General features: G+C 42.3%; 1 protein-coding gene and 1 pseudogene across 1 annotated transcript in view; one reads left to right on the top strand and one right to left on the bottom strand.

Moving 5' to 3' along the window:
* The first annotated feature begins 590 nt into the window (after positions 1-590).
* Positions 591-12,249, top strand: part of LOC145359107 (BMP and activin membrane-bound inhibitor homolog) — a 44,572-nt gene continuing 32,913 nt past the window's right edge. Inside the window, exon 1 of the mRNA XM_080213501.1 lies at positions 591-997. Within this exon, the coding sequence (XP_080069627.1) occupies positions 922-997 (76 nt within the window). The 5' untranslated portion in view covers positions 591-921. The remainder of the gene's footprint in view (positions 998-12,249) is intronic.
* On the bottom strand, positions 4,180-4,319 carry LOC145359360 (U2 spliceosomal RNA; annotated as a pseudogene).

Here is a 12,249-nt window from a genome sequence, read left to right as displayed (position 1 = left end):
AGAAGACGCTTAAAGTTCCATAGTTAAAACAGAGTTTTCTGCTTGCTGTTTTTTCATAGAATCCTGCAGAGACCATTCAGCCCATTGAGTCTGCACTGACTCTCTGATAGACCATCTTACCCAGGCCCTATTCTCATAACCTTACATACTTACCCCTAAACTACACATCTTGGGACACTAGCATCACCAATCAACCTAAGCCACACATCTTTGCAGCGTGGGGAGAAACTGGAGCACCTGGAGGAAACCCGCGCAGGCATAGGGTGAACATTCAGACTCTGCACAGACAATGACCCAAGTCAGGAATTGAACCAGGTCCTTGGCACTGTGAGGCAGCAGTGCTAACCACTGTACCACCATGCCTTCCTCCTCCACATCTTGAGACACTAAGAGGTAATTTAGCACGGGACCAATCCACCTAACCAGCCCACGCAGAGTTTTTAGACCTCCTGGGAGATGTGACAATGTCCTGTGTGTGATTTGCCTGTCCTTTCTACAGCGCTGGCTATAAAGTGTCAAGTTCTGAGCAGAGCTGATCTTTAAAGGGAGGGGGCAGCACAGAGCTTTCAATGCGAGAGCAGGAAGTTTAGGGGAGATCCCACTCGCTGCTGCTGCTGTTGCTACACAGTTACAAGTATCGGGAAGATGGGCTATTTCTAGGTGAACTTCTCTCGACATCATCATTCGCATCACTCGTGGATCTGCTGAACTCTTGATCGCAAGCCAGACTTTCAGCGGGGAGAAACAAAGAGATTATAGAGACAGAGAGAAAAAAAAGTTGTGTGACTTAGAGGAGGGAAAAAAGAGTTGCGAATAAAAGTGGAGCTGGTGTTTACATGGGTTTCTTGCTGGGGACTCAGGCTCTCCTGCGACTGGATAAAAGTGCAGTGAACTGGGAGCCAAGTGACCTGAACTTGATCAATGCATCGCCATCCAAACTCGATAGCTGTGTGGCTGCAGTTGGAATTATGTGTCCTTATTATCTTGTTCACCAAAGGCAAGTGCTCTGACTGTCTATAACATTGAAGTGTCTAATCTCTCCTGCCGAACAAACTTCAGCAAACAACCTTTCTCTAATTTAAAGTTGTAAAAAAAATGCATTTGTTCATTGAATGTTCATAGAATTTCATAACATTTTGTCAGCTTAAAGTTTGAATAATTCAATTTCTTCTGGGTTTGCACTTTTAATTTTTGTCTCGTATCGGACTTTCTTTAACTGAAATGAGAATGTATAGCAGAATACAGAGGTTCCGTTGCTTGAACGAATATTTGTCCACACTGTAAAGTGTAACTTGACAGTACACATCTGAACTGCCGGTGGCTGCATCAGACTTGCGGTGTTAGCTCCCTGTTCAGTGATTAGGGAGTGCAGGATGGGATGAATTGTGACAGGGACTCGCTGTGGAAACTCACTAATGAATGTTGAGTGAGTTTTCTGAAGTGTGGAACTAAAAAAAACCGACCACGATTAGATTATTGACCAGGAAGAGTTTGAACTCCACTAATTGCATGAGAATATTTGCCAAAGGTTCTTGGGGGGCAAATTAGAACAAAAGGACCCTTTTCAAACTACAGGCACAATTCCCTCCCCAACCCCCCAACCTCTTTTTTTTACTTGACGTGTTTTTATTTCTTCAACTTTTCCCCTCTCAAACTAGGAAACTGAAATCCAACTCTTTATAAATTTCATTCTTCAGTTTATTAACTGCGACTGCTTCTCCAAGGAAATCTGGAAAGGTTCTAATTTGTTACAGATGAAAGCCTCACTAATTCAAACTCTTTCCAATGACCCGCGTTAAGCCAGGCAGGCTGGCAATGATCTGATGAAAGGGGTTGTCCCGGGGTCAGTCATTGTTATAAACAAGTTTACAAAGCGTGCGGACAAAATTGGGTCAAAAACACGAACTATTAATGTTTCCTATTTCAGCTACTTATTCATCCTGTCCTCCTACTCCTTATCATCATTAATAGCTGCTCAGAAACTGCACGCTGTGATATTTGCACACTAATGTTGAACACATTTATGTGAAATTACCTGCAGCAGATTAATGAAAACATGCTTACTTTTAAACAGCTTTGTTACGCTATGGCATGGTGACACAGTGGTTAACGCTGCTGCCTCACAGTACCAAGGACCTGGGTTTGATTCCTGGCTCAGGTCGTTGAACTGTGTGGAGTTTGTGTCTAAGTGGGTTTTGTCCGGATGCCCCAGTTTCCTCCCACAATCCAAAAACATGCGGGTTAGGTTGATTGATCATGTTCAATTGTCCTTTAGTGTCAGGGGGACTAGTATGGTAAATATGTGGGTTAAGGAGGTACGGCCTGGGTGGGATTGTGGTTGGTGCAGACTCGATGGGCCGAATGGCCTCCTCCTGCACTGTAGGGATTCTATGAAAATAATAACTCTGTAGGAACAAGTTAACACTTTGAGATTCGTAGTGCTCACTACAACATCTCCATTAATTCTGAAGCAATTTGGCTCCTCATTGGCACTTGCTGTACCCCCCTCTCTTCCTCAAACTCAACTTTCAGACCAAACGTTTGGACCCCCCCTCCTCCCCGATCTTTACCCCACATCTCCTTCCTTGACTTGACACTTTTTAGTTTCTCATTGTACTCCTGTGAGTTGCTGTGCGTCATTTTTCTATAAAGGCAAAATTTAAGTGCATGCTAAAAACATTTCCTACACCTATGGTGTTGTATATTTGAAAATACATTGTTAGATCATAGGCACAGACACTTGTGGTGAGGGCAGGTTGGAACAAGAAGACAGATTCCCATTTTATTTGGGATAATGCATGTTCCCAATCTCTCCCCACTCTGAGGACTATAAATTCCCCATTGCCTTTTCCAATTTGTTCGTGGTGCCTTTGAACAAAACAATTTGAAAAGCTATATTTCATTTCAATTTATTTAAAAGCTGTACCTTTAGCCATGATGTCTAACTTTCCTTGTGAGTTGGTACAATACAGACTAATAATAAAGTTTCAAGTTACCCATTTGCAGAGCTGCGCAGTCCTTAAGTAATTATAAGTTTTTGTATCTAGTCTACTGATGATTTATCAAATGTTCCCTCTGTGAAACATGCAGGGTAAAGATATATAATCAAAAAGTTTCAGTAAATGAGATCCTTAACCTCCAATGAACTCAGAGACTGTGGAAAATTGATTGCAACATCGAGTTTGAGAGCATGTGATTTGATGCTGATGAGAATAAGAAAGTTTGTTTTCCTAAATAACTTGCATCATCTGGGGAAAATAAAATGAAACAACAATTCCAAGAGGTAGCTCAGTGATTTGCCTCCCAACCAGAAAGCTGCTGATCTTGACTCCCAAAGCTGTGGGGACTTCTCTGCGCTTGTGTGGTCTGGAAGTAACAAAAATAGGCTTTCCTCTCACTGACCATCTTTGTCCAGTTTCTGGAATTCACGCGCAACATCTGGCTGCATCGGGCAGCGCACAAGTTGAGAGCCCGCTTTACGGGATCAGAACAGTGAAAGGGGCTCTCACTTTTTGCAGCACAGTCAACCACGAGTTTGTGACTATGTTTTAATTTAAGCTGTGAAGTTGCACGGCAGGCAACAAGTGGGGTGCATTTCCAATGCTCTGTATTGTTTCACCAGGATCTAATGCAGAGCAAAAATGGCTCTGTCCGCTCATCTCCATTCTTATCACAAGACTGTTCACACACACGAGCTTCGCCCACTCTTTTATTTTCACACACAATTGCCCATTTCCAAGGTCCCAACAGTTAAAGTGTTCTACCCAGCATCTAATCTCTTTGACCTGCATTGATCCATATGACTTTTGCACCAGTTCTTAACTATTTTCTTCAAGAAGTTTCATAACTGCTGGAGCAGCATTCCAAAAGCTCATGATTCCAAATAAACCTGTTGGACCTTAACCTGGTGTTGTGAAACTTCTTACTGTGCCCACCCCAGTCCAACACCAGCATCTCCACATCATATTTTCTTCAATGTTTCAAAGGTACTAAACAATTTTTACTGCTTTTTTTTAGTCTTTATTCCAATTCAATCCAATTAAGTCCAATTCAGAGTCTCAATAAGTTGGGACATTCCCGATCCAAGCTGACAAGACAGGGCTCTCACCTCCTGCCTTGGGTTTGATCTACATGATCCCAGCTGATTGGAGTGGGCATAGCTCCTCCTCCAAACTTGATCTTATTTGCATCTTAGGCCGAGATGCCATTTAAAAAAAATTGCTTCAAATGAAGCTAAAATATAACCTAATGACTTCAACCAAGCACAGCATGTAGATAGATACTACACTTGATCTCAGCCAAAAGGCCGAGAAGGCTAATGGTATGGTCTACACACACACCCTGAAATTTAATGATTGAGTTATGCCCATATTGATATACTTCGTTATGAATCAAAGAGTTTTACAGCAGAGCAAGAGGCCATTTGGCCCATCGCGTCTGTGTTGTCCATCAAGTACCTATCAAACCTATAGCGTGCCAAATGCTCATTTTCTGAAATGCTTCTTAAATGTTGTGAGGGTTTCTGTCTCTGGCACCCTTTCAGGCAGTGAGTTTCAGATACCCACCACCCTCTGGGTGAAAGAGGTTTCTGTCAAATCCCTTCTAAATCTCCTGCCCCTGATCTTAAATCTATGCGCCCTGCTTATTTATCCCTCTACCAAGGGAAAATGTTTCTTCCTAGCTATCCTATCCTATCTGTGCCCTTCATAATATTGTATACTTCAATCATGTCCCCCCTCTGCTCTAAGCAAAACAACTCTGCCTCTCCTCGTAGCTGAAATTCTCCAGCCCAGGCAGCATCCTGGTGAATCTCCGCACCCTTTCTAGTGCATCACACCCTTCCTATAGTGTGGTGACCAGAGCTGTACACAGTACTCTGGCTGTGGCTTACTGAACATTTTACACAGCTCCATCCCAACTTCCCTGCTCTTATATTCTATGCTTCAACTAATAGAGGGAAGTATCCCGTATGTCTTCTTAACCACCTTATCTACCTGCCTTTAGGGATCTTTAGATCTTCAACCCAAGGTCCCTCTGGTCCTCTGTACTTCACAGCATCCAAAGTATCCAGGAGAAGAAAAGGATAAAACTGGAAGTAAAGGTCATATAAATGAAGTTGAGGCTCGGTGTGTGAGCGTGGCAGGTCATTGCCCAGTGGGTAATTAGGCCAGGGAATTGTACTCTTTATTTCCCCTCGCAGTGACTGAGCAGCTGTTCAACACGACCATTGAATGGAAGATCCAGCGTTTCTCCTTGGAGAGGGAGAACCAAAATAGCTGATCAACTTCCCACCCACAGATTGGAGAATGGTGTTGGCACACATCTGTGAGGTGATCATTGATCTGATTTATTTTTGTCACATGTATGGGGACACATTGAAAAGTATTTATTTCCTGTGCCCTATACAGGCAAAGCATACCATTCATAGGGTACATGGGGAGCAGGAAAGGAGAGGGTGCTGAATACACTGTTGTAGTTACAGATAGGGCACAGAGAAAGGTCTGCTTAATATATGATAGAACTACTCAACTACCTGATGGCAGCAGGGAAGAAGCTGTTTGTGAGTCGGTTGATACGTGTTCTCTGACTTTTGTATCTTTTTCCTGTTGGAATAAGGTGGAAAAGAGTCTGTCTGGGGTGCATGGGGTCCTTGATTATGCTGGCTGTTTTCCCGAGGCAGCAGGAAATATAGACGGAGTCAATGGATAAGAGGTTGGTTTGTGTGATGGACTGGGCTTCATTCACAACCCTTGGTCAGAGCAAGACCCACACCAAGCTGTGATACATTCAGAAAGGGTGCTTTTTGTGGTGCTTCTGTAGGAGTTGGTGAGAGTCATAGTGGACATGCTGATTTCCCTTAGCCTTCTGAGAAACTAGAGGCATTGGTGGGCTTTCTTAACTATAGTGTCGGTGTGGAAGGCTAAGGACAGATTGTTGGTGATCTGAACACCTAGAAACTTGAAAACTCTTCTGCCCTTTTCCGAACACAAAGATGGCAGCCAGAATTTTCAGTTTTTCTCCTTGCCAGCTCAAGATCTCCTGGACATTCAGTTTAATAGGTTGATGGAATTGGAATATGCCAGGCCTATGTCTGAAACAAGAAAGGACATGAGGGCAAAATGACAAAAAACCAGTTAAAATATTAATGGAAGTCAAGGTAATGCACCTTTTTGTTCCACTCAAGGGACTAATTATTGTTCACTCAGAGGTGGTTATCTGTATTTTGCCCAGTTGCCTTAGTCATGAGTCACTGGATAGTGATGCACAGCCACTATTGGTAAAATAGGACTAAAAATAACTAGGGGAAAAAGAAATAGGAAAACATTAACCAGAAAGAACATGGATGCCGTCCAGTTATTGTGGTGTAATCATTTTAGAAACTTCTGCGGAGCAAATAAAGGACCATTTTACTCATCAGTTCCATGAAAACATGGCTGATTCTCCTGCCATTGACTTCATTAACCCTTCGCTCCCCTCTCCCCTCTCACTCCCATTGACTTCATTAACCCCTCACTCCTCTCTCCACTACCACCACAGGATCTTCTTTTGTAAAGAACAGTAAGGGGCCTGAGCAACTTGGCATCCCTAAAATAAGCACAAATCCAGCAAAGCTTTAGAAGAGAAAGGTCCAATGATTGAAATAAATCTGTCATGGGGCTCAGCAGTATAAATAGGCAGATTACAGGTTGGCCCAGTCACCCCAGTGTATCTCGTCTCTTGGGACCGTACCAGTTTCACGCCACTCCAGGGCCAGGGGTAAATCTGGGAGGAGGTGGGGAAGGTGGAAGAGGTGGGATATATTGGTGGGCTCTCAGTGTCCTGATTCGATGTGGAGCCAGAAGGAGAACTCCTATGCAAGCCCGATACTGCAGTTTGTTTATTTTACTCATATTGACTACACTTTGTATTACTTTACTGCCTACAATCGTGGAATTCTGTGCCCATCGAGATTAAATATTTCACCGACTGGGAAACAAAAGCATTTTCATTACTTACATTAGTTGACACGAAGCACTTCCAAGTCAGGCATAGCGTGGGTCAGATATAAAGTTAAGCTGGCTGCCAATCACTGGGCTCTATGACAGCCTCTGAAGGTGCTTTCATTTACACTGAGCTCTGAGTCACAATCCAGATGTTCTCTGGGCCAACCGGACAGTTTTGGCAGTGAAGCTTATGCGATTGTGTAGAATATTCAACATGAGTAGACACTCCTGTTCTGCCCGCCATGGGAATCGGAGCATGGATCGATCCGTTGACCTCGGGTGGGATTTTCCGGTTTCGGAGTGAGTGTGGGCAGAAAATCCCGCCCAATGTAATTATTTTGCAACAAAGATATTGGTGTTCTTTCTTCGAATCTTTCCCAGCAGCAGATTGTATCAAAATGTACAGTTCGGTGGGCCTGGTGTCTGCTATCAATCGATGAGGCTGAAGTGAGGTGACTACTTGTCCCCAGTATACCCTACACTTTGGTTTCTTTTGATCCTATAAATATCTAATTCTATCTTTTACTCTCATTCTATGCTTTTAAAACTCTCTCATAATGTTACGCTATATTCTGCACCCTCCCCTTCTCCTCATGTACTCTATGAACGGTTTTTGTCTGTATATTGCGCAACGAACAATACATTTCACTGTATCCCAATACACGTGACAATAATAAATCAGATCAAATCAAATCCAAATCAATTCCCTATACACAGGTATTGGAACATTGCTGTTTGCTGAAGGAACTTTGTGTGACCCTAACCCAAATCAGAATGGAGAAACAGGTCAATGGTTTCACTGCACTGGGTTCCCTGCAACACAGGGGAAGACGGACCAAGAGTTGTCTGGATTCCATTCCAGTTTGCTCTTGGCAACCTCATAGCCTCTTTATTGCCAAGTTACTAGATTGAGCAGATAATTTGGAAAGCTCCCTTGTTCAGATGCCAGGAGAATCTGTAAAAATTGCTGACGTGGAGCCCACCATGACCTGGACTGAGACAACTCAAATTCATTTTACACAGGACCGTTATGGTCATCCGGAAGATGAGACTTTTACCCATCTGGGGAGGAATTGGGTCCTAGAGGCAATGATTACACTATAATTACACTATACCACCCAGTGCCCTTTGGAAACATGTTTGGAAAGCTATTCCAACAGATTTTACAGGCTAACATCAGAATTTTTAGTATATCATTGCTGAGTCGACTCAATGGGCCGAATGGTCTAATTCTGCTCCTATATCTTATGAACTTATGAACTTTAGGTGATTGGGATAGAGGTGTGCACATTTTTTTTGAAGGATTATACCAAATTATTATTCTAGCAATTAAAAAGTCCTTTGGAGTTGCTAAATTAGTCGTGTTTAGCCAATGCATAAATGAGCCTTAATTCACATGGATTAAATGCTTCCTTTAACATAATTGCCCATCCAATAAACAAAAGGGTTAAAGATACATTTGTTCTGCTATTTGTTCTGCTGTTGCCAGCAGTTTTCTGATTGAGTGGGTTCTGAATAACTGGTTCAAATGAGTGTAAATAACTCCATCATGACATGGCTGGCAGGGTCAATTATTGGGCAAAATGCATGTCCTGACATTCTCCTGCACACCTACTTGTGTGGCAGCATTTGGCCTGAGTTCTCCGACCTCACCAGTGGCTGGGATTCTCCAGTCCTGCTGCTGGGGACGGAGACTTGGCTGAGCGCCAAATTCTCCATTCGTGCTGGCAACAGCAATGGGGGAGGTGAGACCGGAGAATACCAGCCCTTGTTTCCACTGTGATTGAAGAACTGTTTTCCGACGCCACTTTGAATAACTGAGCTCCCATTTTAAAGGTTCCGTTCTCTTGTTCTGCATTCCCACATCAGAAGAAAGAGTGAGTCTTGTGCAATAACAAATTAAGAAAAACCGTAACCTGATCGCTCCTTAATAATTTATACTAAAGGAAAGAGAAGGCAAGTCCACAAAATCTGTTTCATAATTTAACTTTTTTAGCTCTGATATCATAAAGTCATAGTGCAGAAGGAAGTTATTCACTGTAGCTTAATTGCAGTGTTAATGTAAGTCTACTTGTGACTAATAAATAAACTTTAAAAAGTTTTTACACAGCACATTGAGTGTGCACTGACTCTCAAACTGAGCATCTTACCCAGATCTATCCCCAAAATCCCACATATTTACACCACTAATCCCCCTAATTTATATATTTTGGGACACTAAGGGGCAATTTAGCATGGTCAATCCACCTGACCTTTGGTAGAAAACTGAAGCACCCGGGGGAAACCCATGCAGACACGGGGAGAATGTACAAACTCTACACAGCTAATTACCCAAGACCGGAATTGAACCTGGGTCCTTGGTGCTGTAAAGCAACAGTGCTAATCACTGTACCACTGTGCTACCCTTTCACTGTGGTGATTCTGCAGTGAACCCATCTAAGGCCAATATATCCTTCTAAGGCACAGGAACCAAATGTGGCGTACCACAGATACTTTGGCTGGGATCTTCGCAGGCAAAACCTTTTCTTGGTTGAATGATTCATTTCCAGCTGCTGTGTTTACCAACCAAGGCAGGAGGGAACCTTGTTCAATGTTTTATCAGAACAGCGAGAGATAGCCCAGCCGCAGCTGAAGTCAACACAAAAATCTTGTGGAATTTTGGAGGATTCCTGCTGCTGTCACTTTCAGTTTCTGAAATAGACATGTAACAAGAAGCAGGAAATAACATTCCTGGGGCTTCTTTTCAATATCAAAGTGGTTTTCCTCCGAGATACAGTTAAGAGAAATTACTCGACAGGAACATCACTTCGCAGGAAGTTGGATAGTTTTTACAGTGACTTCTCCTCCACATCTTGTGGTCCCTTCATTATACTCGCTAATGAAGAGAGGCTGTGCGAGGAGTGCACTAATGATTAGAATGAAGTCATGCTGTGGGATATTGGGAACAGATGCATCAATGTATTCGTTCAAAATTCCACTATTTTAACAAAGGCATTTTCGAACCAGTTAACACTTCTATTAGGGAAGGTTGGGCAGAATTTTGTAGCAACTGTTTAACCCATTGGGCACCATTCTTCCCATAGCGACCCCGACATGGGCGACGCAGTTTCAGAAGATGGCTCACCACCACCTTCTCAGAGGTAATTAGGAGTGGGCAATTGGGCGGCACAGTGCATATTGGCTAACACTGCTGCCTCAGTGTGCCAGGGACCCTGGTTCAATTCAAGCCTTGGGTGATTATGTGAAGTTTGTACATTCACCCCGTGTCTGGGTGGGTTTCCTCCAGGTGCTTCAGTTTCCTCCCACGATGTGAAAGTTATATGGATTGGCCCTGCTAATTTGCCCCTTAGTGTCCCAAGATGTGTGGGTTAGGGGGATTAAATATGTGGGGTTATGGGGATAGGGCGGGGGTGGGCCTGGCTAAGATGCTCTGTTGGAGAGACTGTGCAGACTTGATGGGCCGAATGGCCTCTTTCTGCACTGTAGGGTTTCTATGACAATAAATGCTGGCCCATGAAAATATTCATATTCTATGAATAAGTTAAAAAAAGCTGATATCACTCAACTCAATTTCAACCAGAAAGTATGTAGAAAGTCAACAATAAATAGATATTTCACGCACAAATACCTCAGTGGACTTAGAAAGGAGGGACAGAAAGTTAAAGAGGTACATGCATTAATAGCACAATGTCAACTCCCATGGACTCATATTGTTGTCTGTGGTTTAGATCTCTGGAAGGAGTAAAAACATTTTGCTACCTTTAGGAGAGAGGGAGGAAAGTTGAGAGATAAAATAAATGTAATTTATAGGCTGCTTTCGATATTTATTTCATTCAGTTGATGTCAAAACATTGAATGCATTCAAGAGGCGGCTGGATATAGCACGTGGGATCAATGGTTATGGGGAGAAAGCAGGATTAGGTGATGTCCACCAACATTCCTGAGAAAATGCCATTCTAATCCCTCATTTCCAGTTCAGAAGTCACAGGGAATCTTTCTTCCCCTCATCTCTTCCCCCGTGTTTTATCACAACAGAAAAATCAAACGGAAGGAAGCTAGCGGAAGTATATTGGCTGGGCAGACTCAAACAATGTGAAAGGTTCTTCTTGTCTGATGTCTGTTATACAGTTCATTGGCAAAATGGAAATGATCCAGTTCAAAATGAGAAAGGCTTTTTCAAAATGGAACTTGCTCGGGTAGCCCTAAGATGAGTAGTTACTATTTACAAAATCTGTTTCTCCAGTCACGTCTTTTAAAGAATCCATGCAAAATATCAGCAAAGCTTTATTACGTGTGACAGCAACTTTATTTTTTTGATTTGTCCTCGCAGCATGGGTAACACTGGCAAACCAGTACCTATTGTCATTACTCTTAGGAATCAACAGCCCAACTGCATGATATTAGGATATCAGACCAGAAACCTCAAGGCATAATACAAAGATGGACTAGACCCCAACAAATGTTCTATTTTGGCATTAATATGAAGATAAGATGTTTCACTCCAGGTGTACTGACAAACTAGGGAACTTTTATCAAAACAAATTTTATTTAAGTTTAACTATAACAAATGAATTAGCTTAACTTTTAACAATTAAACAATACTTAAACATGTCAAGATACACTTCTTATTTTCTAATCTATCACTTTTAGTTCCAATATTTCTTTTATAGACTTAAATACCGCTTTAAAATTAGTTAGCAAAACAAAGGCATACTTGCTTGTGATTTAGGTTAGCAGTAATGGAACTTTCAGAAGGCCTCTAGAGAGGAGGAGGCACTTATTTTTTCTTCCAGCCAAGGCAGCAACTGCTCTTGATTAAAAAATGAAAATAGATCTGTTCTTTTCCGCAAGCTTAGCTCTTCCCATTAACCCCATAACTCTACATCCCTAGTCTAAAATCCCAGGAGAACTTAAATAAATAATAGGTCCATTAACTCTGCAAAGTAACACATTCCTAGCTAAAATCAGTTATTATCCTGCTTTCTTAGCATCTGCTGCATGTTTTCTCAGACAAATCGACTCTTGTGACAAAACACTACCTCTTAAAACAACCTCACCTGAACAAAAAATATAGCAAAAGAGCACAGTATCATCACAGTGGAGCTGGAGTAATGTAGGAGTGCATCAGTTAAGAGCTTGGATATGTTGCCTCTCATGCAGAGATGTGTTGTTGCAATTATACAGAACCTTGGTGAGGTCACACCTCGAATACTGTGTGCAGTTTTGGTTTCCTTTTCTGAGGGAGGATGTTCTTGCTCTTGAGGGA

Source organism: Carcharhinus amblyrhynchos, chromosome 27 (assembly GCF_965287045.1).
Source record: "Carcharhinus amblyrhynchos chromosome 27, sCarAmb.v2.hapA, whole genome shotgun sequence".
NCBI lineage: Eukaryota > Metazoa > Chordata > Chondrichthyes > Carcharhiniformes > Carcharhinidae > Carcharhinus > Carcharhinus amblyrhynchos.
This window is presented reverse-complemented; position numbering and strand designations above follow the sequence as displayed.